The following is a 26,760-nucleotide window of genomic DNA, read 5'->3' on the forward strand; positions in this document are numbered from 1 at the left end:
GAAATGCTTGTTGCCATAGAAATGAAGATTGTGGGAAATGGTGAAGGGTTTGTGGGAAAGATAATGAGTTCATCTAAGGTTGGCGCCTTTCCTTAAGAGTCATTTTAGCCAGAGATTAAGACGCACAAATCACCACTATCTAATCATTGTGGGTTTTTCTTAATTATTGATTTAGGTCAAGGGGTTACACACATGTAGCTCCATATTTCTATGTTCAGTGAAGAGGCTGGCATCAAATTGTCACTCAAGGGCATTTGTTCTTTTCAACATGTAAGGTCTTCACATCAAGACCCAGATAAACTCTCACCTATATAAATTTTATACTGTGAAGCCTTGCTTTGATCACACAACAGGGAGGACAGGGCTAAACTGTTATCTCATCCCATTTGGTTTAAATCTAAATCTCATTGAGTAATTAAGGATCCAGAGGGGCCTGAGAGCCTGTCGGGAGACAGAGCATGCTATAAATACTACCCTGAGACACAGGGAGAATTAAAATTAAAGAGTTTGGTTGTTTGTTTTGCAAGCCACCAACAAATCTCAAATCAGCTTAAGATAAAGGGTGGAACTAAATGTGGCTGTGAATTGCTTTAAGTGCTGATCTCTGCTAAACAACATTTCCTCTTTGTTTTCAACAATGTTTGCGTTTGTGGGCTGGAAAGAGCTAAATACAAGCTTGCAGGATCCGAGCCTTGCTACAGACAACAGTAGCTTCGCTTCATAGGAAGAGACTTGCTGGATCAGGTCCAAGACCCATCGAGTCCAGCATCCTGGATGTCTGCGGGAAGCCCCCACAAAAGGCCTGGGTGCAACAACACTCTCCCCAGCTGTGATTCAGAAGCTTTACTGCCTCTCACAACAGAGGGAAAATGCAGGCATTGTGGCTAGTAGACATTGATAACTGTCTCCTCCATGAATCTGTCTAACCCTATATTAAAGCCACCCAGGTTGGTGGTCATCACTACATCCCGTTCTCCCTGATAGTGTTCCTTACCTGAAAATCACTGAGCATCTTGGTCACAACTTTGTACAGTTTGGCGGTTAGGCATTGGAGTATTTGGTTGGAGGTGAGGGGAGGTAGTGGTCATCACCTACCCCTCCTAATTCAAGGGTATTCCGTTAAAGGAATCCAAGGGGCATGGTCTCTGCCCAAAGCCCAGATGGGGGCTAGGGCCATGGCACGATGCCTAGCTGTGACCCTGGGGGAGTTCCTAGTTGATGTGCATCAGCAGGGCTCCCCCATTGGTGGTTAACCCTTCTGAAACTTCCTGCAGATGGGCAGGAGTCAAATATAGTCGGTTCGTAGCCAATACCACTCACATTCTGTAACCCATAAAGTTGTGGCCTTTTTTAGCCCATTAACCTAAAATACTGGTTTCATGTGTCTTGGAGCGCAAATACTACTGCTCTGGTAAAGAAGGCCCAGCAGAGAATTTATTTTCTCAGACTTTTAAAGAAGAACAATCTGAGTGAGAGGCTGATAGTGTCCTTCTACCGAGGCTCCATAGAGAGCATTCTTATATATTGTATTTGTGCTTGGTTTTCCAGCTGCACAGCCATGGAGAGGAAGGCACTCCAGAAGGTCATAACCACAGCCCAAAGTATTATTGGTCACCCTCTCCCATCTTTGGAAGAACTGTACAGTTCCCCCTGCCTTAAAAAAGTAAAGAATATTTTACAGGATCCATCTCCTCCGGGACACAGTCTTTTTGCACCACTGCCTTCGGGCAAGAGTTATAGAACAATTAAAGCAAGAACAAATAGATTAAAAAATAGTTTCTACCCCAGAGCTATAACCATCTTAAATGCTGTAACCAGATAATATGACCTTGGAGAGTTGTGATGGGTGTGTATGTATGTGCATGTGTGGCTGAAAATGTGTTTTTTGTCTTGTTTTTATGGGATGGCATTCAATTTCGTTGCACTTGTACAACGTTGTACTTGTACTCGTACAATGACAATAAAGAAATCTTATCTTATTTCAACATCTCGGGAGGGTTTGGGGCCTTGCCACGCAACCTGGATAAATATGCAGATTAAGAGCTTTAGTTATCCACTGACTTTTACACTTCCATATATAAATACATTTTAGAAAATGTGTATTTGAAATAAAATATTATTTTGAGAGAAAATGCATTTAGAAATTTATATTTTGAGAGAAAATGTGTATTTATATAACATTGTCACGCAGGCCTTTTATTTTGAAACCCAAATGCAGAAAATGCAGCTTCGGGATACTGCAGGATCCTTTGCTGTCACTTGAGACTCAGAACAAAATAAAATAAAATAAATTCTTTCCAGTAGCACCTTAGAGACCAACTACCGGTAAGTTTGTTCTTGGTATGAGCTTTCGTGTGCATGCACACTTCTTCAGACTCAGGTAGCCTCAGTGGTGTGGAGTGCCTTCCATCAACTTTAGCTGGTGACCCAGCTGCACCCCTATTTGGACAAGGATAGCCTAACTTCTGTTGTTTATGCTCTGGCAATCTCTAGGTTAGATGACTGCAACGTGCTATATCTAAGGATTGCCTCTGAAGACAGTTCAGAAACTTCAGCTGGTGCAGAATTTGGCAGCCAGATTGCTCACTGAAACAAGATGTCTTGAGCCCATTACACCAATTCTGGCCTAACTGCACTGGCTGCCAATTAGTTTCCGGATCCAGTTCAAAGTGCTGGTTTCGAAATGGCTCAGGACCGCAATACCTCAAGTACCGCCTCTCTCCATCATCCACTGCTTCTTCAGTCATCATCTGAGGCCCTTCTTTGTGTGCCTCCTCTATGAGTGGTCCGGAGGGTGGCAACACAAGAACGGGCCTTTTCTGCAGTGGCTCCCCGTTTGTGGAATGCTCTCCCCAGGGAGGTTCGCCTGGCACCTTCATTATACACCTTTAGGTGCCACATGAAAACATTCCTCTTCAACCAGGCCTTTGGCTGAGTAACATCCAATACCCTTTCAAACGTGTTGTGGGATGGGTGGGGTTATTGGTATATTTTTGTATTTTTGTGTTGTCAACCATCCTGAGATCTATGGGTGAAGGGTGTTATATGAAATTATTATTAATTAAACTCATAACAACAACAACAACAACAAATAATAATAATAATAATAATAATAATAGGGAAACAAGATGTGGACTTATGAGTGAAAACATCCAAAAACAGAACCAACTGGAATTGACTGATTTATCCATCCCTAATCAAACAGTATTGTCAATCAAGTTTCCTTCTCCATAAGGAATGTATCGAGTAATGGACCCATTCCCCCCCCCCTCTTTGTGATGAAGGACCCATCGTTTGCCAGCTACTGGATGTTTCACATCAATCACATATTAGGCAACACAGGTCGTGAAGGGCAGGTGAACCTCGCAAGCAGAAATCTGATCCTGTTTGCCGATCAGCCTTGCTGGATTATGGGAAGAAACTGCATATATGGCCACATTGTAATATTCTTGGCTTGCCTCAACAGAGCCTCCCCTGTTTCTGAGAAACATGACATGTATTTTATTTTATTGCCTTTCAACAGCTTATCTTCAGATAGGTGTTTAATTAACTCACGGTGGCAGTTTCAATGTTTAGCCTGAAGGAGGGCGAGAAGAAAAAGTATCTGAACAGTGTTGCACTTGCAGATTTAAAGCGTATGGTATGTATATATGTGTGTTGCATGCATATATATATATATATATATATATATATATATATATATATATAGCACACACATATGTATAAATAGCACATCCAATCCTACTAAATTATAAGCGTATAGATTCCCCAAGGAACTATTTCAGAAGCGGCAGAGAGGAATTGGAACAATCCAAAGATACAAAGACACCTATCTTCAGAGTTCAAGGAGCCAGCTCAGATTTGAAGGTCAATGACAGAGCAGGGCTTCCCAAACTTGAGACTAGCACGCCAGGTATGGGGGGGGCCTGCCACCCACCACCACCACCACCGCCCCCCAGCCTCTGCCCGGTAGCCCAGGAGTCAGGCAGCAGCTGGAATGAGTGAGGGCGATCTTTGCCTTCGCTTGTCTCCGCCTCCGCCTCACAGCCTGGCAGCCCGGGAGCTGGGCGGTGGCTGCGTGGAGCGAAATCTTTGCTTTGCTTGTCCCAGCATCCGCCTAACAGCCCAGGAGCTGGGCAGCGGCTGGACAGAACAAGCGCAAATAACCCCCTCCATGCATCGTGCGCATGCCAGGTGGCGTCAAGTGATGTGTCACATGACCGCGCCCCCTCAATGTGGGGGACAAGTCGGCGCCCCTGCTTGGGTCTCCAGCTATTGTTGGACTACAATTCCCATCATCCCTGACAACTGGTGCTGCTAGCTAGGGATTATAGGAGTTGTAGTCCAACAACAACAGCTGGGGACCCAAATTTGGGAAACCCTGATAGAGCATCTGCGTGGCATGCAGAATCACCCCAAGTTCAATCCTCTGCATTCCCAGGTAGGGTTGGGAATGTTCCCCATCTAAAGTCCTGGAGAGCCTCCACTGGTCAGTGTGGAACAGGAGCGTTCAAATATGGTGTCCTATAGAATCTGCTGAACTCCAAGTCCCATCACTCCCTGCCAGCATGTGCATTTGCAGGACCCCCCCCCCCCCGGTAGATAAAAAATAAAAAAAGAGGGAGCAGGATAATTCCTCACAAAGACAGAAGTACTATATTTTGTCTCATATCTCAGGTTCTACAAATGTTAGAAACTTCCTGTGGGTTTTTTTTTAAACAGAAACAAAAAATCTGAGAATCTGGGGGTTACAGATCAACTGGGGAGACCACTGTCCCCCACTTTCCTTCTCTCCCCCCTCCAGATGTCTATGACCAGTGGTTGGGGATGATGGGAGCTGGAGCCCGACAACACACAACAAAGGCTGCATCTCCACTAAGATATATTGCACCGAAACACTAAAACAAACAAACAAAAGTGTCTAGCTCCCTTCTGAGCTATCATCCACAGGTTCTGCCTTACAAAAAGAAAAGGGGGGGGGGAACCCCAAATGGTTCATTCTCTAGGTGAGCTTTTGCTGCCATCTTTGCTCTCTCCTTATTATCACACCACTATTTTTACTTTAAAAAATGGAGAAAGTTAAAGGAAGAAGGGGGAGTGAGACGCATCTGCTTACATTTGTTAAGAACATGCTGAGCTTACATAAGTGGAATATTGAGTTTCGTTCTTTTCTCTCTCTCTCTCTTTTTTTCCACCCTCCTTTGGCTTTTCATGAAAGCAGGTAAGTCAGTTTCCAGAACGCAATAGAAAGCGACTCAGTGAATTGAGGCCCTCTCCCCCCCCCCCCCGCCCTCTCCCTCTCCCTGTGCTGGAGCAGATCAATCTGGATCAACAATGTGGGTAGGTCCCCCGCTGACATTTAGCAGGGCTTAACGCAGCCAGCACTGAATGAAAGCAGAACAATGGTCAAGGTGAACTGAGGGCAGAAGATAATGAATCAGACAGCCAGGGCACTCCACAAACATGTTTCTCAGACGAAAGGAAGGAGACATGCATGGAGAACTAAATTAAAAAAAAAGGGAGAGTGAAAGAAAAGACCTCCTCTTCACCAAGAAAGAAACTTGGGGTTTCAGGGCTGAAAATGCAGGGGACAAAATATTTTGGTACTTAAGCTTTGTTGGGAATGGGGAGGGAAAAAACCCCGAGCAGGGAAAAACAGGAGGTAAAATGTCCTCTTAAGATTTCGTAAATAGTCATGTTTTTTTGGCTCCCCTGAAAATCCCTCAGACGTTTCGCCTGAGGAGAAACCACATTTGCTCCTTGTTTCTCCTTTAGATGAAATTTTGTCGGCATTGGAATGGGCAATTTGGTCCTTCCTGAAAATATAGAGGCAGCAAAAGGAACATAACATGGTTCTAAATGACAAAAATGTGATGTACAAATGTTGAGATTCTGTTGAAAGCACATTTATCCACGCCGAAAGAAGCAAGCAGTATGCTGTGCATGAATACTGCCACTTTTCAAAGTGTGTTTCTTTATTATTATCAGTGCTATTTTCCTAGAAAAAGACGTGCCGGAACTCAGAATGAACGCCTCCCTTGTTCTCTTATAATGGCAATGGAACCCACCTGAGAAGTGCCGGAATTGAGTTCCGGTGAGTTCGGACTGAAAAAAAGCCCCAATTATTATTACTATTGATAACTTGGAACTACATTAAAACAATAGTAATAACTATATATCTGACTTTGTTGAGGTCGTATCCTATCTTGAAATCCTACCTGTGATGAACAGCACTTCAATTCTGTGCACACTTTCCTGAAAGTAGGCTCCTCGGTATGATTTACTTCAGAGCAGGCATGCAAAGGATGTATACCCTGACATGCATTTTAAACCAAGACAAGATAAAAAAAATAGACTAGTGCAGGAAGCATGTGTAGCCAACGTGGTATCTTCCACCTGTACTGCAATTCCCATTTTCCTGACATCTGGAAATGCTAGTTGGGGCTGGTGCTGGCTGTGGTCCTTCACATTGGGAGGTTTTAACTCTTTGCCATTCCCACCTGCAGTTCCAATACGGATTGAGGCCTCTGTGCCTGCTATTTGCATTGAAAATTGCTCTAATGGGAACTTTCTCCACAACGTAAAGACTAGGTTGGGTGGGTGGGAGCAGCGGTTTCAATCTGGATTGAGACTGCCATGAAGGGAAAAAACATCTAATCCAGATTAAGGCTCCCTGTAACTTTTTAAAAAGCCATCCACACAATTTCGTTTGATGCTAAGCTGCAGACCCCCCTGTTCACATCCTCTTTGAGTTCATGTGAATTGGATTTAGTCATACTCAGAGTAGATCCACTGAAATCAATGGTTCTAATCTGAGCATGCCTTAGTTGAGTCTCATCCCAAAGCTTCATACTTGAACACAGTGGGGCTTGGTTCTGAGTAAACACATATGAAGCTGCCCTGTACAAATAGTTTAAATCAATATGTTTAAGGCAGAGAAGTAATACAAAAAATACAACAGGAAATCATATGCATGTAATACTTTACAGCTGCAAAACTTGTAAACATAAATAATACGAAATAAGCAAAATGAATTTATCTTCTTCTTTATCCTGGTGTTTTATGTAACATCAGTTTGCAGATTTTTTCCCTTGGAACCCCCCCCCCCCCAAATTTCCTTTCTGTTCCTGTCAAACAGATTAAGCCACATGATCTGATGATGTAATTCCACTGTCTGCAAATTATTTTAATGCCAACAATCCTTTTCAGTATTGCCAACCTTTAGTTTCTATTATCTGTATTTAGTCAGAGTGGCTTGAAAGTTAATGAAGGTATTATTAAGAGTACATGTATATTGCCACTTAATGTAAAAATCTTTAGGCGGTTCACACAGATAACCACCATAACATCACAAGCTAAAAAAACAAATGGACATATGATATCACTGCACATTAAAAAAAATGCCCTAACATGTTGTAACTATGGGTTGTCTGCAGCTATGTTTTGCTAGCCCTAAAGAAGGGTTGAATTTATTACGCCAATCCTGGCCTGACTGCCAATTAGTTTCTGGGCTCATTTCAAAGTGCTGGCTTTGACCTATAAAACCTTAAATGGCTCATGACCTCAAGGACTGCCTCTTCCCGAATGAATGGACTCAGACTGTGCAATCATCGTCTGTGACCCTCCTTCATGTGCCTCCCCTATGAGAAGTCTTGAGGTTGGCAACACGAGAATGGGCCTTTTCCGTGGTGGCTCCCCTTTTGTGGAATGCTCTCCCCAAGAAGGCTGGCCTGGCACTTTCATTATACATCTTTAGGTTCTCTATATAACCAGGTCTTTGGATGATTAACATTCTATGGGCATTTTAAATGTGGGGTATTTTGGGGGGGGGGTTTACTGGTTTGCTTTTCTTTTATTTTTTATTATGTATTTTGTCTCCTTATTTCGTATTTTTACACTGATCTTTGGATGAAGATCTGTATATAAATACAATAAATTAAAAAATAAATAAAGACATGCCCTTTCATTTTAAGGTTTTATTAAATAAAATAAATAAATTTTACTAAATAAAATGAACAAACCCTAAGCATTGTTATGGAAAAAACAGAAGATCGCTGCTACAGCCGACCTGTGATATTTGTATTACGCTTTTGGGAGTGGATTTCTAGGGAAAAACAAAACTTTTAAAAGGAGTTTTACCCTTTGTTCAGGGATTCTTCTTTTGCTATTTTATACGTGGAAACCTTGTTGCAACAAAATTAAGATCAGGCTTACTTGCTGCCCAGCTATGGATACACCTGGTTGTAGCTTCTTGCTGATAAGGCAATTGGACCCCACTGGATCGCAAGTTCCTTGAGTGAGGGGTGAGCTGTAGCAGTGATCCCCTGATTTTTCCGTAACAGCATTGGAAGAAAACAGTGAGTATCGTGAATTTCATACGGAAGACATTTCAGAGGACACACACACACCCCTCCAAATCTAGACAAACGCAGCTTGTTTTTCTAACTTAGATCTTTGTTCTCAATGTACTTCAAAACAATCTGGTAATCACTTCTACTCCCACCCCACCTGACAACAATGGAAAGGAGAAAGTTATACTTCACAAAGTGATTTTCATTCTTTCAGCAGCAGCAGATTATAAGAACAACAGCACATTAGTGGAAGATTTGCATGCAAGATCGTCAGAAAATCGTGAGTGTTGGCAGCCAACAGACTGGCGAGATTCCATGCCAACTATGTACAAGTTATTGTCACTTCTGGTTCTTCCTTCTTTGAAGCGTTACAATACATGCCCTTTACATGAAATATGTGTGTGGGGGGGGATCATACAGCACTAACACAATCACATTCTTGGAAGATTAGTTAATCCAAATCTCACAAACCTTTAAGAAAAAAAAAGAATAATGAATGAGGGTAAAAATAATCTTTAAGGGGGAAAGGGGGAGAAAAATCATAGTTGGAAGGGACCCCAAGAGCCATCTAGTCCAACCCCTTGCAATTCAGGAATCACAGCTGAAAAGATATGATCTCTGATGCCTATAGATTTGGAGTATCCTGAGTAAAAGAAAGCCAGCAAACCTGAAAGAAAGCTTTCAGAAAATACAGACTCCTAGGAGGGTGGCATATATTGGGTCAGACTATCTATTGGACTAGTCCAGTGCTGTCAACTTTGAGTGGCAGCTGAATTTTGCAGGATTGATGAGACAAAAGAAAGTACATGGAGGGTTCAGCTGAATTGTTGCACTACTGGGAGCCAACGCAGTAAGACCCACGAGTGCAATGGGACTTTCTCTCTTCTTCCTCCCCATTTCCCTCCCCCACTGTTTCCCCAAAGATGCTTGTGACGGCCAGGAGAAACCCCAGAATTTTGCGTTGGGGCAGGAGAGGTGAAATGGTTTTGTCTGACAAGTGAAACTGCAAGCACTGAAGGAACGGCTGCCTTAGCATGATGTTGAATTCCACCCGGGGTGGTCTATCCCAACCCTACACTAAGGATTGAACCCAGGACTTCCTGCATGCAAAGCAGAGGCTCTGCCACTGAACCACACAGCTCCCGTTTGCTTTCCTTCCAAGAGTCGCCATGATGCAGAAGCCATGCAGGACACAGGGAGAGGAGGGACTTGGGGGCAGGGTAGAAAAGAGGCCTCCAGAGTCTAGTACATCAGGCATGGGGACCTCAAGCCAAATAACCACCTTGTGCTTATTTTATAGCAGGCTTCCTCAACCTCGGCCCTCCAGATGTTTTGAGACTACAATTCCCATCATCCCTGACCACTGGTCTGGCTAGCTAGGGATCATGGGAGTTGTAGGCCAAAAACATCTGGAGGGCTGAGGTTAAGGAAGCCTGTTTTATAGGATGAGAAAGTCTGCCTAAGGCTACAGCAATGGAAGAAGAAGAAAGCCAGGCTACTACTATACACGTGTGTGTGTATAACTGAATGCAAGAGCATGCATTTGAGTTGACAGCCAAATCATAAATCCATAAAAGCAGGACGGAGGGGAGAGAGATTGAGTTTCCTACAACTTAATTGACAGTTTAGGGGAATAAAGAGATTATATTTCTTGAGCCACACTGAGATATGCAAAAATGAAGAGGCTGGTGCGTTGTGGGAAATCTATACAGTTGACGCGTTCTTCCATAATCTAAGTGAAGACCAGGAAGGAGTTCAAGGAAGTGTCCTTCTTCCTCTAAGCATTTCACTTGCCTTCTGAAACTGTAAGAACCTTAGCGATAAGGACCAAATTCCCTACCCTAATCTGCAATTCTACAGCGGGGGAAAGAGAGGATTTGGACAAATAAGCTCAGAATCTTAAGGTCCACTTTTCACAAGGACTGGAGAGAATTAGATCTGAGTAGGTTTATCTCAGTCAAACTTGGGTAAATGCAGCTGGCTATATATATATCTCCACATTTTAACCAGGAAAGTTAAATCCCTTCTTTTCCTGTGAAAAACTCAGATAAGTTTGTCCCTCTTTGCTGTCTCCCTTTCCCAGGTATTATGTCACTGCACATTAGTACGTGTCAACACACCGTGACTTTGTCCCCCTGCTAATGCAGCAGCTCAGAAAACATGGAGCCTGACAGATGATTTCAGAGCGTTTTCTTTTCTCGCTTTTCTGTAACCAGGCATTTTTATCCTTCCTCGGTTCTGACATTTCCATTGAGAGACAGTCCCAATAGGAAGAAAATCAGCCTTTCAAATGCAAAAGGAACTCCTCAAAGTGGCACACAGCCATGACGCTCATTCTGGGGGCAGGTGGGATTTGGGTGTCACTCACGCAGCTCCCCTGCCTAGCCACATCCATGCGCCGTCTTGATAAGTTCCTTGGTCTCCACCAACACCGGCTTCTCCTTCTCCCCAAAGAGAAGGCTAATCCCAACACCACATGAGGTGCCGATAATATGACTGCGGGGGGCACAGCAACAAGACGAGAGGAAGGACGTCCGAGTCACAAAAGCTGGCGGCATGTGGAATCTGCCAGCTTCTTATCCAGTTTGGAAGCACACCTCCCGCAGTTGACAGGGTGATGTACAGGGCTGGGTATCCATCCTTCACCTTGTAGGGGATCACATGGCTGGATTACTGCAATGTGTTCTTGGTCTGGAAGCTCCAGCTGGTGCAGAAGGTGGCAGCCAGCCTGCACATTGGCCGACAACATGAGATACAGTTGTTACATGGCTAAACCATTGTTTGGAGGTTCTAGCAGGAGAGCACAGCTATCGAATACCCTTGACCGAAGAACGGTACACTCCTTCTATCTGGGATGGCCATCCTCTTCCACTGGGAAGGGATGCACGTGGAGCGGTGAGGGAGGAAGGGGACAACCACCTAGCCAGCCAGATCAGCCAAATCAACCCTGGCGATCAATGGGGTGACAGATGTTGCAGCCAGATTGCCCTCCCATCTTACACCATTGTTAAGCAATAGATGCCCACCTACTACCGAGCCAGGTTCAAAGTCCTCATATTGCTTCACGAATCCCCGAACAACTTAGGTCCACGGAACTTTAGGGAGTTCCCAAACCCATTTATCTCAGCTCCGTCACTGAGAACATCTGTGTGAACATCACTGGTCATCCCCAAAACTGGTGAGGCTTGTCTGACATAGACATGAAGCTGACCCCTTTGTGCCATCGGCCCAGTCCTGTAGAAGACTCTTCCAACAGTTTTAGCAGGCACTTTCTATTTTCGCTTTGAAACATTTTGCTGAATTTTCAGAATGTAAGCATTTTTTAAAAAATAAATGAATAAATCACCCTGAGCTGCGTGTAAGTATTTCTATGATCGCAGGGGCCAGACCAATACATTTTGCTGCCTGAGGCAGGGGACAAGATGACGCCCTCCCATTCTGCATATAAAATCCAACTGGGCTAGCAATCTTCCTTCAACACTGGTGATGGGGTGGCACCCTCAACCCCACCTGGGTACAGCAAGCTAATTTAGGGAGTGCAGGGTGGGCATATTTAAGGGGCTCCGGAGGAATGGTGGGGAGCTTTCCCCTGCCTCTCCAGCATCTACGGCATGAGGTGAATACCCCAATCTGCCTAGGGTTGGCACTGCCTGGAGTACTCCCTCTGGTTGACTCTATCTTGATTTTTTTTAGAAGATTGGTCAAATTATTATTATTATTATTATTATTATTATTATTATTAGTCTTCAGTGATCTGATTGATGCTCTCATTCATTCTCATGTGCTTATAATACAGTTGCCACAGCGTTTTCCCATTTATTTGTGTAATGACCTGCATTTTTTTGATCGGATTGTGAAAACCTGTAAGTTAGGTGGCAGGTTATTTGGAAATGTAGCCTAACATTTATTTGGGAGGTGTATGTGTGTGCATTTGTGGCCTGATTTCCTCCCCTGATATTAGGTTTGGTGAAGCTCTATTGAAGAACAATGCTTTGGAACCAGAGGGGGTACAGCAATTTGAATTCAACACCAACATTTGTAGCGTGTCTTGTGCTTTTACCCATTACTACCTGTAAACAAGCTAATGGTAGCATACTAAGCCATCCCAGCTTGTATGAGGATAAAATGTAGGCCTCTCTCTCTCTCTCTCTCTCTGTGTGTGTGTGTGTCCTCCTCCACTCTCCTCAGCGATATCAAAATTTTTTCCTGCACTGATTTTCAAGATGCTGAAGTATTTACTCCCAATTCCCCGAAATGTGCCAAAGTCCCCCCTCAAACCTGTTTGACCCTCCCCTAATCTGCTGCTGTTTCAATGCCACTTTCCCAGTGGGGGTCCATTTCTCCTTACCCAGCTAATGAGGGATTGCATGGTTAGTTATCCGGCACCATAGGCACCAACTCCTAGGGGCTCAGCTCTTTTGCCCCCCCATAATAAAAAATAAAATCAGGGGGTGGAGGATGCCAAGCGTGGAGCCAAGTGTGGCATGGCTTTAGTGGTCAGTGGCTACTCTTGCAGTGTAAGGGAAAGATGGCAGCAGGAGAAGGAGGTTGAGTGCCAGTGAGGAGGATCCACCAGCCATTGAAGCTGTGCTGCTGCTGAGTTTGGCTCCTTCCCCTGGCTCCTCCCAATGTCCTGACATTGCATGGGCAACATCATGTGCACATCATTGCCCCTTCAATCTCCCTCGCAAGTTGGCGCCTCTGTCAGGCACTATGCCGCTATTCAGGTGTCACTACATGCTAATGACACCAAGGGGGAATGAAGCCAAGTTAAAATGAGAGCCATGTTTCCTGGACTGGATCAGACGGTGAATTGATGACATTGCTAAGAACAAGTCCCATTCAGAGAAATGCTTCCTAAATAGGTGAACGCTTTTATCTTCACACCACAAGTGGAGTATCTTTAAATGCCGATAAGGGTGTTTTTTTTTTTTGTTTTTTTTTGTTGCAAAAATTGGCTCCCCTTTTGGTTTAGCCCTAAACATTATGTTAATCAGTAACGTTTGGTTGTCATCTTGGATCTAAGACTTTAGAGATTTTAAACAGCACTGATAGGGACACTGGAAGCTTCATCACACCAAGTCAGACCATTGGGCTCATCTGGCTCAGTACTGTCTGCAGCAAATATCTACAACCTTTTCAGACCCAGTACTCACTTTTCACATGCATTGGGGGAATCCATTTCTTAATCTTCCACCATATATTTTCATGGTGGTAGTGCTCCTGTTGCAACCCAGCTTGAAGACCAGTGGTCTACAGCAACTGGTCGTGACCCTCAAGAGTTCCAGGCTGGGCTCTCCCCCAGCCCTACCTGCAGATGCTCAGGATTGAACCTGGGTGCTTCTCCATGCAATTCATGTACTCTATCAGTGAGCTAGGACCCTTCCCCATAACAGATATTGGGGGGGGGGAATGGACGTGTGGGCGGGATAAATTCTGCAGACCATTTGTTCTGTTTTTCAATTTAGCTAGGGTGAGGCACAGGGATAATCGAGGGAAGAGCAAGAGGCCGAGAAAGACTTAAGCAGCGAGCATGAAAGAAGAAATCGAAGGCATTTGTGTACACACAAATTCCATGTGCAATTTGGCATCGTTGCCACAAAGAAGAGTTTAATCAAAAGTCTCCAAGGAGCCACCACAAAGGAAACCGTTGTGTTGCCAGCTTTGGGGTAGTGAAAGAAACACCTGCTATGTACAACAAAGGGAAAGGCAGACAATAGTCGGAGAAGAAAAACCTGCAGCAAACAATGAGGATTGAGGCGGCCACTTTCTCTCTCCCTATTAAGGTGCAGTCCACAGCCTGCTTACTCTGGAGTATTCCCAGTGAGCTGAATAGAATTACATAGAAGTAAACCATTCTTGGCTTCAGCAGAGAAGTCCAATATTTGAGATAAGCTTAGCAATAATGTAAATGTGTTGGATATCAACAGCAAAAGCTCCAGAAACCAGGAATCTTAAATCCAAGGGCAGATAATATTTTCACTCGGAGCCACCCAAAAAACTCTGCAAACTTCAGAGCAGACAGTACTCTACTATTTCTCTGCTGTTTTTCGTAGGTCCCAAATGTGCTTCTCAGGCCCTGATTGGCTCCCAACCTACACCTCTGGTCAGACCCACATTGTTTCTGCTGCTGCTTTTTCAAATATGGTTGTAGGGATTTTGAAAATGCAGGTTGTAGTTATAAGGATTAGAAGCATTTTTTCTTTCTTTTAAAGAAACGAACAAATGCACATTTAAGCAGAAAATCTCAGGATTGCATGCCATTGCCACCAAAAGCAACCAGAACTGCAAGTACTACTCGGCTATAGCACTGGTGGGGAAAGTCAGGCCCAATTGCAGCCCAACTCAGAACTGTCCCAGGCCATAATCCCTCTCTCCAGGCCACATCTGCCACTGGCCTTGCCTCTCATCCTGAGTATTTTTGATAGAATCTGAGAGTTGGAAGGGACCCCATAGATAATATAGTCCAACTCCCTCCAATGCAGGAATATGCACCCATACGGGAATCAAACCTGTGACCTTGTCATTATCAGCACCACGCTCTAACCAGTTGAGCTGATGGGGCTTTTGTCTCCTTGAACTACTGTACAAAGGTAACATTTACATCAATTACTCTGCCCACTTTTGATTCTGGCCCAGCCCAGCCCAGACGACATCATTGGAAGATTGCCTAGAAGGCAATGTGTCCCTTGGGCTTAAAAGATTTTCCACCCCTAGGCTATAGGTTGCCCACTAATGGCTTGCAATCTAGGGCTCTGGCTCAAAGGTTCGGCTCTCCAGACCATTGTAAGAGGGCTTATGGCACAAGGATGTATGTGCAGCCACTGCCATGTGTGCAGTTTTCTTCTGACCTGCAGCACTTGTGCAAATCTTAGAATTTGCGCCCCACTGATGTAAACTTTGGTTCTTAGGATGGGTGCCTCCATGTGATTGCAGCAAAACCCATCCCACACGTGTTGACTCCCTTAGGTTGACTTGATTGTTTTGAAAAGGACAAAAAGCTAATCCCTTCCAGGCAACGATGAGATCACCACTATTTCAAGTCGCTTCTCCCTTTCCAGATCCAAGCATGATCCTCCTGTGTGCCTGCATAATGCAGGATCCAAATCATTATAATTGATTTGGCAACTTCATTGTACAGTTTTCATTATACACACCTCTTTTGACAACAGAGATGAATATTTTTGGAACCACCTTATTTCTATAGTTTTATGTTCATAGAATCATATAATTGTGGCGTTGGAAGGGATCCTGAGGATCATCTAGTCCAACCCCCTGTAATGCAGGAATATGCAGCTATCCCCATACAAGGATTGATCCTGCAACCTCAGCATTATCAACACCATATTCTAACCAACTGAGCTGTTCTAAGTAGTTTTTAAATGTAGTCTAATATTGCATTTTAATGTTAATAGTGTGTTTGAATTGCTATAACCTGCCCTGGGACTTTAGGGTGAAAGGCAGGTAATAAATGGTAATAATAATAATAATAATAATAATAATAATAATAATAATAATACTCTTTATTTGTTATCACTGCCAAGTTTAAAGAATGCCAGACAAATCTGCCACATTGCAAAATAAAATCCAACACAATGATCAGAAAAAACCTGAAACAAAATCTCACCCCTGTCAAATTGTTTGGATGGTGCCTCCCCAACTGGTAATTCAATTACATATCATAAAAAGAGTAGCAATGGGCACAACCCATCTCAAGAAGGGTGATGCGTCAGGGGAAACCCACAATGCTACAGTCAGCTGTGCTGATGACTCAGTAGGTGGTACCAACACATTTCCAGTGAATCACTCTGGGGAACTTCTCCTAGCATTTGGTCAGCAATGAGGCTGGAGTGAGGGTGTCAAAACAGACTGCCCAAGCCAACGGATGGAATTCAAGAGAATACCCAGCATTGTTTCTATGAAAGGATGGGCAACTTCTCAACTTTTGCAGGCCACTTTATTCTCCAGATGCCAGCAGTATATTTTGTAACATGAACTAACTTTCACACAAACTCTATTAAGAAAGCAAGCAGAAAGCCAGGGCCTTCATTTTGGGCAGCATAAAATAAACAAAATCATAGCATAACATTGTGTGTACATGTGTAGGAGTGTGTGGTGGTGACACCATGGCTAGGGAACAGTCCAGACACGGCATGCAAAGGAAAATCTGATTCCACCCTACTGGGAATGGGGGGGGGAGTGGACCAAGCATGTGGTGCAGCTCTGCCATGCACCCAAATATCATAGTTAGTCAGCATTTCAACAGCACAGTCCTAAATACAATAACTCCTAAAAATCCGTGGCAGTGGAGGCCATTTCCAAGTGTGCCATACGTCAAACTGTAGGTAGCTCCATTCTAGGCTGCAATGTAGGGGCCAGTGACCATACGTGAGAGCAAAATTTGGAGGGCCACAGGTTCTCCACCCCTGTATACCTGAAGGATATACCCCATTTGTTCAGCCTGGACACTGAGGTCCACCTCTGAGGGTCTTCTGGCCCTTTGAAAGCCACCCAGCCCAATAGGCGGGGAAAATAATAATAAAATTATTGATGATGATGATGATGATGATGATGATGATGATGACGACTAAAGTGTTGGACCGAGACCAGGAAGACCAAGGTTCAAATATCACTCTAGCCAAAAAAGCTTAATGAGTGACCTTAAGCCATTGCCTGTATCGGTTTCATCTACCTCACAGGTTTTCAAGTGAGGATAAAATAGAAAGGAGGACATGTACAACACTCTTGAGTAATTTGGTGGAAGTGCGTGGTAATAACAGTAACATTTATTTATTTATTTATTTAACGCAAGGGTGGGGAAACCTGTGGCCCTCCAATTCCCATCAGACCCAACCAGCATGGCCCAATGTTCAGGCATGATGGGAACTGTGGTCCAGCAACATTTGGAGGGTCACAGATTCCCCACCCGATCTAGAGTGATGAATGGGGGTGGGTTGCCCTGACAAAAGACCCACAAATGCTGCCGAAACCCCAGTAAATGGTGCATAAACCCATGACCGTTATAATGATGTTCTCCTTTTCCGGGAAAACACTGCAATGTTGCGCGGCGATTTGTCTGTTAAATTGAATCTTTGCCTCCAGATAGCGAGATAGATGGATACAAAGTTTATTTTGAAACGTCTCCTAGTGCCTTGTGAGCCTGACTGATGTGAGATGTTATTTTGAGCATGCCAACGCATCTGAATGGCTCAGAGTCCTTTTCTTTTTCGGTGCGCATTCCTTGATAAGTGGCAAAGCTCCCCACTTATCAGTCACTCAAAGTGACTGCGGCTGTCAGTTGTGTACAAAGCGCAATCAGTTTCGAAGCAGAGACACCGGCATTTTTCTTCTCAGCTTGAAGCAAACACGTTTTGACTGCTAGTCATTCAATTTTAAAGCATCGTCAATTAGGGGCGGACGGAGATATAAAGAAAACACATCCTAAACACCTCCACCAGCCAGCAGTAAAAAAATTTATTGTTATCTTGCCTGAATCATCTCTTTTTTTCCCTTCCCTTTCTTCTTCTCCTATTTTTTTTTTACCTCCCCTCAGCAGAAGCTGCCTTTTTTGGCTTCCGAACAAAAGGGCTCATGACTCCACATTCTCCACATGGATGAGACGCTGATCATATGGCGAACTAATGTTCCCCTTAGTAGGTCAGCTCAATGGACAAGGATGCTTTTCTTTTGCTCGTTGGCACCCGTGGCTTCGTGCTGCGCCTTTCCATATGTGCAGGCACACAATGGCAAGAAATGATAAAAGGGATTCTTAAAAAAACAAAACCACACAAATACCCCAACCCCCCTCTTTCACAAACACTCACGCACTCGCTCGCTCGCTGTAATAGAAACATAAGAGATGTCTCCTCTTGCTAATCTACAGCCCATCACATTATTGCAAAATAAAGGACAGGGTGCAAAAGTAAACAACACACTTTCATGATATTACAGAGCTGGAATTCAAGGGCCATCTGGTTTAACCCTTTTGCCCCAAAGGGAAAACCCTACCATCAGCCTATGCACACATACAAAGAGTGACGTGCTGGAACTTGTCCTGAAATTTCTTGAAAGCTGTCTCCTCCTGTGAAAAGGGATCCCATTTCCCTGCCTTGTTCTTGTGGCATTTCATTAGAATTTCTATGGGTGTGGAGTTCTGAGCTTACCTTATCTTTGCATGATGGTGCTCTGTGTCTTGCCAGTAAACATTCCTTCAGCCTCCCTGGCTAATTGCATTTCCTGATCTGAAAATGCCCCATGGGAGGAGTCACCTCGTGACGTCCTCCCCTGAGCTTTCATTGAAGCCTAGCCTAGGCACCCATGGAGGCTACAGAGTGCAGACTATTGGTCAAACCATTTACGGTGTGAAAAGGACACTCACAAAGGCTCACTCTCACTGTCAGCTTCAGAATGAAGGCACACGCAACATTACACCTGCATCCCCACCCATGAGAATTTATCTCTCCTTCAATAATTCAATTTCCTTTCTTGTTAATTGATGCAGAGAGAGAAAATGTGGGAGAGTCTTTTTTGGAACAACAATGCTGGCAAACACAACGAAATTCATTGGAACTGGGACCAAAAAAGGATATGCCCTCCCTGTAAAAGGAGAAGAGAGGAGTCTATGAGCAACTTACAGAATGAACAGTTCACTGGTGGTAGTTGATGGTAGTGGTGGCAGATCACTGAGAGGACAAACTAAGTTGAGACATCAGTTTACTTCCCCCTTCACCACCAGGGCTCCTTGTTGGAAGGCAAAACTGCAGGGAATTAGGTGGTCTCAGAGAACCACTCTTGGGCCATGTCTTTCTAGTAAGTTCCACAGAGTTGTATCCAACAAAGTTGTCCTGGCCAGGACTTTGGTATGCCAAGAAGGACTTCCTCTCCTCCTCCTCCTGTCTCTGCACACCCCTAATCTGGAGGGTTGGGGGAAAGCCCAGAATAATTTTGGGGTGGGTGGGGGGTGCACTGTGCAAACATGCATGGGGAGAAGAAGTCCTGTTGTGCAGGCAGAAATACTTGTGCTAACAGGCCAACTTTGTTAGATACAGCCCACAAGTCTTCTACCCTGTCTCAGGCTGGGCAACTCATCACTCAAGGGAGCCACCAGGTTTCACATGCAGAATCCAATTGAATCTTATTTCAGTACTGATGGCAAGACAGAATTCTCCACCAGACCTTTAGGCAGCTGGCCAGATCAGCTGGCCCAGGAATGGCTGAAGAGCTCAAGAGGATCAACTGCTGCCTGGTGTTGTTGCCTCAGCTTGCCTAATGGTAGGGCAGGCCCTGCCTCCCTGCTTCTAACATGCTTGACAACCAAGCCTGCCACTTGCCCCTCGCTCGCTAGGATGGGACTGTGAGGAGCAGAGAGCATTCAGAACTGGTGGAACAACAGATGATGGTAAGGATAGATTCCTGAAGCATAGTCATATCTTTGGGTGTCACACCTGTTTATTACATGCACAATATTCAGAGCAGCTGATATGTGGTTCCCAGCAGACTCCTTGTCGGACAATTCTCAGGGCCAAACCCATTTAGTCTCAACCCTGAGAAAACTAAAATTCTAAGTGGTGTTTGAGTGAGTTTTGCAACCGATCTCCACCCTGACACAAACTATCCCCTAAAATGCAAAAGAAAGAAGTTTAATCACGATAAAAAATCAGGAAGGGTTTTTGAAAACTTTTAAAGTTTGGTCGAGTTTGAACTAATCATAGAGTTCTCTGCCATTAACAGAGAGGAAATGAACTATTGAGTCCTTTTGGGGAGGGGGAGAGAGACAATTATTTAGAGGTTTTGTTTTTAGACAGCACTCCCTCCCTGTTGTTTGCAAAAAAAAAAAAAAAAAAGGTTGCAAAGTCGTGGGAAAAGCATTTGATGCAGCTCCTTCTTGGGCCTTACTCAGTGCATCTGGTACGCTCCCAATTCCAAGTCACATGGAAACAGGCAGCTGCTCCTGACACAGGGCAAAAAACTGTCCTGAATATATCAAACCCCAGGAATGGTGGGCATCACCTCCGACAAATCCATGAGATTTGCAGCGGGTGGGTGGCCCAGCTAAGGGCAGTTTTTGCTGATGAAGTAGCAAAGGCTCCACTGCAGTATATAGCTTGTGGCTTTCCAGCAACTGCAGCTCAGTGGTGGAGCATCTGCTTTGCATGCGCAAGTACCCAGGTTCAATACCCAGGAACTCCTGGTAGGACTAGGAATATCCCCTGCCTTGGAAGCTTAGAGAGCCATAGCTAGTCAACGTAGACAGTACTGAACTAGATGGACCTGGGTAGCTCAGTTGGTTAGAACATGGTGCTGATAATGCCAAGGTTACAGGTTCGATTCCCATAGGGGTGGTTGCACGTTCCTGCATTTCAGGGGATTGGAACACATGATCCTCAGGGCCCCTTCCAACTCTATGATTCTATGATCATTGAGTCTGACTCAGTGGAAGGCACTTTCCTAAGAAATCACATGCCACGTGAGAGAATTACGGTAAATGAATTCTCAGCTAGTTCCACTCCTGAGAAGGGCAATGCCAGATTGAGAACTGGTGCATAATAAATTCAGTTAATTATGTTGCCTTTTGATACTGTATCTTGATATATTTTGAAGCTTTGTTTATGATTTGCTTTTGCGGCTCTTATGCATTTTACTTGAGCACATTTATTTTGCTTACACACACTGTTTTCATAGAACCAGAGGATTGCAGAATTGGAAGGGACCCCAACCCCCCCGCAAAGCGGGAATCACAGCTAAAGAATCCCTGACAGATGGCCATCCAACCTCTGTTTAAAAACCTCCAGCAGCGAAGGAGATCTATTTAGAGAGTCGAGATATTTATTGCTGTATGATTATTTTACTCGAAAGGTGGAATCGTGATTAGTAGTAGTGTTAGTAGTAGATGCAGTAACAATTTTGTTGCTGATTTATTTAGCACCTTCTATAGAATGCTAAAGACAATAAAAAACAGTTCAAAACACAAAATTGCACCTTTTTTTTTTTTAAAAAAGCTAAACCTATAAAAAGTAGACACTCCTGGTAAAGACCCATTTATCCAACTCGGAAAGCCTGCGGGAACAAAGATGTCTTCAACTGCTTCTGGAAAGTGCAGCTAAAGGACACCTGTCATATCTCAGCAGGAACACTATTCCACAGAACAGTGGCAGCGACACTAAAAGGCCTTTTCTGAACTACTGTGGAGAGAGCTTCTGAGATTTTTTGAACCTCCAGGAGAAACTCTCCCACAGGCTGCGGTGAATGTGAAATTTGTATTGTATTTCTTTGTTTGGGGGGGAGGGACAACAATGTTGGTTTTCTTGTGGTTCGTTCACATATGTCAGCCACTTAAGTGATTTCTGTTGAAATATGAAGCAGTATGCAAGTTAAAGAAATAATCCAGTTGCATTTTTTACTAGTTCGGGACCAAAACTTCTCAGCTGGGAACTTTCAGCCTGAACTGATTGTGTGTGTCAAGAAAAACAAGGGGTGAATCTGGTACCTTAGAAGCTGCTGTAGAATTGTAGAGTTGGAAGGGACCACGAGGGTCATCTAGTCCAGCCCCCCTGCAATGCCTTGAACCCATGACAGTAAATTAAGAGTCTCATGCTCTACGAACTGAGCCATGTCAGAAGTCTCTCTTGACCATGCCCCTCCCCGCTAGAAGCCTCACTGCTCACTCCGCTGCCAGAGGAGGTGCTGTTGGTCAGGTGGGGCCGGGGCTCTCTGTAGCATCCCGAGAGCCCTTCCACCACCTTGCGCTGCACCAGGGACAGTTCCCTGACAGTGTGTGTGTGTGTGTGTGTGTGTGTGTGTTCATTGTGCATACCCAAGCCTTCAGGCATGTTTCATCTCACTCTGTGGATCTCAATCTTGATTTACCCTCATTGCAGAATTTAGGACACTGTGTTCCTATCGCAAGGAATCCCAAGGAAAGAACCCCAAGCGAATCAATTGACACTGAAGGCTGTAAATCACTGCAGCGCCCCGCCCTCCCATGATTCAGCAGGTTGAAAAATAATACTTCTTTATGTCCAACAGATGCAGGCTCCACAGTGAAGAGTAAGATAATGAAGATTGCTTTGAGAGCCCTTTGCCTGGGTAGTTGTGTGGGTCTTTGACAACATGTGTGGGGTTACATCTTAAATACACTTCTCACCATCTCTGGCTTCTTGCACATTTTATGAAAGCAAGCTACAATTCTCAGGATGCCATTTCCGGCATAGATACATGCAGTGAACTCAGACTTGAATTACAATATCTGTGGACAGGCATCCCAGTGCAGAAAGCTAGAAGTCCTTTCAACCCATCAGAGAACACAGAGGCTGCTAGGAAACAGCCCCTCTGATTCTAGATTTCCTAGAAAGCAAGAGTTTATGTGGGTGGTTCTGCCCTGCTAGTGAGCCAGAGCATCAGGCTCCAGCTCTACCAGTTCAAGCAGGAAAGCTGACACTGGAGATGCCCAAGGGGTCTGGACTCTGCACATTTCTATGGGAAATGGCCTGATCCATGCCTTTCAGACTAATGTGTGGATCTGGAATTTAACAGGTCGACAGATTTCACACTTCTCTGAAACCTGATTCCCAAAAAGTTGAAATGTATCCAAGTATCCTACAGCTGGATAGCTCAGTTGGTTAGTGTGTGGTGCTGATAATGAATTTAAATATGTATTCAGAGAAAGCAAACCTTTTAAGAGAAACTACACACAGAGACATGTATATAAACACATTATTTGGAGAGGATTTTTTTTTAAATCATCTGCTGATTAATGTGGAAATGTAATGGGAATTTGAAAAGTAAAAATAGGTGAAGTTGACATGAACCAGAATCAGATAGATTTGTCTATGCCTAGTCAAACCAATAAACAAGATAATGTAAACCACACACACACACACACACACAAACATATGTATATATGGGGCACGGGTGGTGCTGTGGGTTAAACCACAGAGCCTAGGGCTTGCTGATCAGAAGGTTGGCGGTTCGAATCCCGGTGACGGGGTGAGCTCCTGTTGCTTGGTCCCTGCTCCTGTCCACCTAGCAGTTCAAAAGCACATCAAAGTGCAAGTAGATAAATAGGTACCGCTCTGGCGGGAAGGTAAACGGTGTTTCTGTGTGCTGCTCTGGTTTGCCAGAAGTGTATATGTGTATGTGTATGTATATATATATATATAGTCATAAATGGTTTTATTTCAGAAACACAAAAATGAACATTAGTGTGGAACATATTTATCAATAAACTAATAATCAGAAATACTCAAAATACTCACTGATGGGGGGAAATAAAGTTTAAGGTAGGTTTGGGAAGTTGATAGGTTAAGTGTTCTTTATATACGGTTAAAGGGAAGTGCTACTTCTCTAAGTTCTGTTTGAACCCTGTTCTGTTCTGAAATACAATGCCAGCTTCGGCCACAGATGATAGATTATGGACTGATTTGCCCAACACAAAAGCATTTGCTCTATGTAACAATTAATGCACATACCAATCTCTTACTTTAAAAATAACTAGATTTTTTTTTTAAGAAAGAAAAGTTTCACTTTTACAGAACAAAAAGATTAAGATGAAAACAACCTTGATAACATCTATTACAGATCCAGCCCAAATCTAAATCAGATCTCAGAGGCTTCCGTCCAATCCAGTTAGAAGCATGTGATAAGTGGAAGAGGAATTGTGCAAACAAGACTGAACTGCTGCTGTTAGAAAGGGAAAGCTGGGAGCTGGTTTTAATCCCCACTGCTCTCCAGTTCTCAATGAAGAGGGTTATTGCTTATGGCATGGCTGGGACTGTGCACGTAGAGTCCGCTGGAGCCTGCACATGTTGTTAGATCACACCGTCTTTATATCTAGTAATCATCCATCAATGTCATCTCACACCTTTCCTGGAGCATACTACATTCTAACATATGAATCTCCACATGAACAAACCAACTTCCATTCCTGTGCGAAATTAGGTGCTTAAAAGCGATGAACTTGTTTACAGAGACACAGCCCCAGCCCAAGATGTTTTGCTGTCTGAGATGATGGACAAAATGGCACTTCCACCCCCCACCTCCCGACTGGACTGGCTGTTGACCCTGACTTCAACATTCGAAACAGGGCAAAATGCAACACAGCTCTGAACTCTTAACACCTCGCCGCCACCTCCACCCCCCACTCCCCAGCATCTGCTGCCTGAAGCAGTTGTCTCATTGCGCCTAATGGGAGGACTGGCACTGCAAATAGCCATTTTCTAGTTACATCTGTAAGAAGTCTTGCAGTTCCTTTAAATAATAGTAATAAGAAAGCCACCATGCTTTTATAAACGGCAAACTCTCCAAACCCTTCCCCCATGCTTTCTTTGTACTAACTAACACACACACACACACACACACACACACACACACACAGCAAGATAACAACAGTTCGGGTGGTTTCATGTCCATCATCTGGAAAGCACAGAAAGATGGGCCTGCAGCTCACCACAGCTGGTTTCATGAGGGCTAGGAACACATTTTAGGACAGCAAGCTATGGTTCTCAGGGTGCCATTTCTGCACAGACACTTGCAATCGGTTTAGACTCTCATTATGGAGTATAAAGGCAGGCATACCAATATACACACAACAACATCCATAGATTTGGAACCAGCATCAATCTACATATACTCAGATATGGTTGCCTATTTATTGATGACAATAAATTATTGGATTGGGGGTAGTAGAAAAAGGCACAAAGAGAGACAGAGAGAATGAAAACAATGGATAGACTCAGAACCTCTGACCTGGATCTGTTGCTGGAGAAGGTTGATTTTGTGTTGCTGCTGCAGGAGCTGCTGCTGTTGCCTTGCAATCTGTAGGGTCAGCACACAACAGTACTTAACAGGAGTCTAATTGCAGTCTGAAAAAGCACATTTCCCCTCCTCCATTTAAACCTTTGCCCACAGCTGGTCCTATCCAAATTAAGACAATGAACACTTCCACTCTGTCACCAAATGTATATAAAAAAACCCACGTTTAATGGCACTGTCTTCTATGCATAACGGTCAGAGTAGAAATGTGGTTCTTTTGCAGTCAATAATAGTGAATACTTCAAAACAGAAGCAAAATACATTGTGCCTAAATGCCACCTGTCCCTTTAAGGTACTGCTCATTTTTATTTTATTTATTTATTCAATTTATACACTGCCCTATACCCAGAGGTCTCATAGTGGGCAGGGGGTTGCTTTGTGTATTTGCAAGTATTTTTGTGTGAATGTGTTTACTTATCATGTGTTTATATTTAGGCTCATGCTCCTAAACATGTCATAAGTCACCTGGAGCTCTTTTTGTTTGACAAGCGAGTAATGTGTAATAATCAAAAATCACAAATCTGGCAAAGACAGGAGGGCAAGAGTCATTGAGTGAGCCCTTGTGGACTCCGACTCTGCTGCCAGAGACAGTATGCATCGGAAGACCAATTGTTGGGAGGAGTGCCTTGTGCTTGGGTTCTGCTTGTCAATTTACCACAGGCATCTGGTTGCCCACTGTGAAAACAGGATGCTGGGCTTGGTGGGTCATTGGCCTGATCCAGCAGGGCTCTTCTTCTGTTTATGTTTTCGACTCTCCTTCCTTGGGAGGTTTTCAAGCAGAGTTTGAATGGCCAACTGTCCTGAATGCTTTAGCTGAGATTTCTTCATTGCACAGGGTTGGTCTAGAACAATGGTGGCCAAACTTGGCCCTCCAGCTGTTTTTGGACTACAACTCCCATCATCCCTAGCTAACAGGACCAGTGGTCAGGGATGATGGGAACCGTAGTCCAAAAACAGCTGGAGGGCCAAGTTTGGCCATCACTGGTCTAGAATAAATTACCTTTGGGGTTCCTTCCAACTCTACAATTCTATGCTAGGTGCTAATACATTTCCCCTAATATATGCATTTTGGGGGTTTTTTTTGGAAGGTAGCTGGATTTTTGTTCTCATCTTCATTAGGCATGTCTGCAGTAAAATACAGACTGAATGAACTTCTCCTGCATCCCTTATCCAGACTGCATATTTCTAACAAATCACAGGTGCCAACTCCTAGGGGCTGAGGTTACTTTGCCCCACCCCAATAAAATATTTGAGGGGGCGTCCCCCTAAGTTGATGGGCATTGCCATTCAAATGGTGTGGGTGGGTGTGCCACATCACATGATCAATTTTACAGGGTTGGGTTTACCTGCTTCCCCCCCCCCCAATATTTTGTTCAAGTTGGCACCTCTGATACAGGCTACTAATCCTGATGGCTGTGCTCCACTTCCACTGCCATAAATGCTATGCTTCTGAATACCAGTTGCTGGAAACCACAAGAGGGGATAAGCTTCTTGCAGTCAGATCTTACTTGTGGGCTCCCCATTGACTTCTGGTTGACAACTGTGACCAGCATCCCACAATGTGAAATGCTTAAAGTTGCTAATTTGCACACACACACAC

The 26,760-nt window shown here is 44.0% G+C and overlaps 1 protein-coding gene across 8 annotated transcripts in view; it reads right to left on the bottom strand.

Annotated features, from left to right (window-relative positions):
* The window catches only part of SOX5 (SRY-box transcription factor 5), a 580,304-nt gene that overhangs the window by 153,210 nt on the left and 400,334 nt on the right, over positions 1–26,760 (bottom strand). For all 8 annotated transcript variants that reach the window (XM_033161787.1, XM_033161788.1, XM_033161792.1 and 5 more), the window contains one exon: positions 25,095–25,163. In XM_033161787.1, the coding sequence (XP_033017678.1) occupies positions 25,095–25,163 (69 nt within the window). The remainder of the gene's footprint in view (positions 1–25,094; positions 25,164–26,760) is intronic.

The sequence above is a fragment of the Lacerta agilis genome, chromosome 10, assembly GCF_009819535.1.
Source record: "Lacerta agilis isolate rLacAgi1 chromosome 10, rLacAgi1.pri, whole genome shotgun sequence".
In the NCBI taxonomy this organism is placed as follows: Eukaryota; Metazoa; Chordata; class Lepidosauria; order Squamata; family Lacertidae; genus Lacerta; species Lacerta agilis.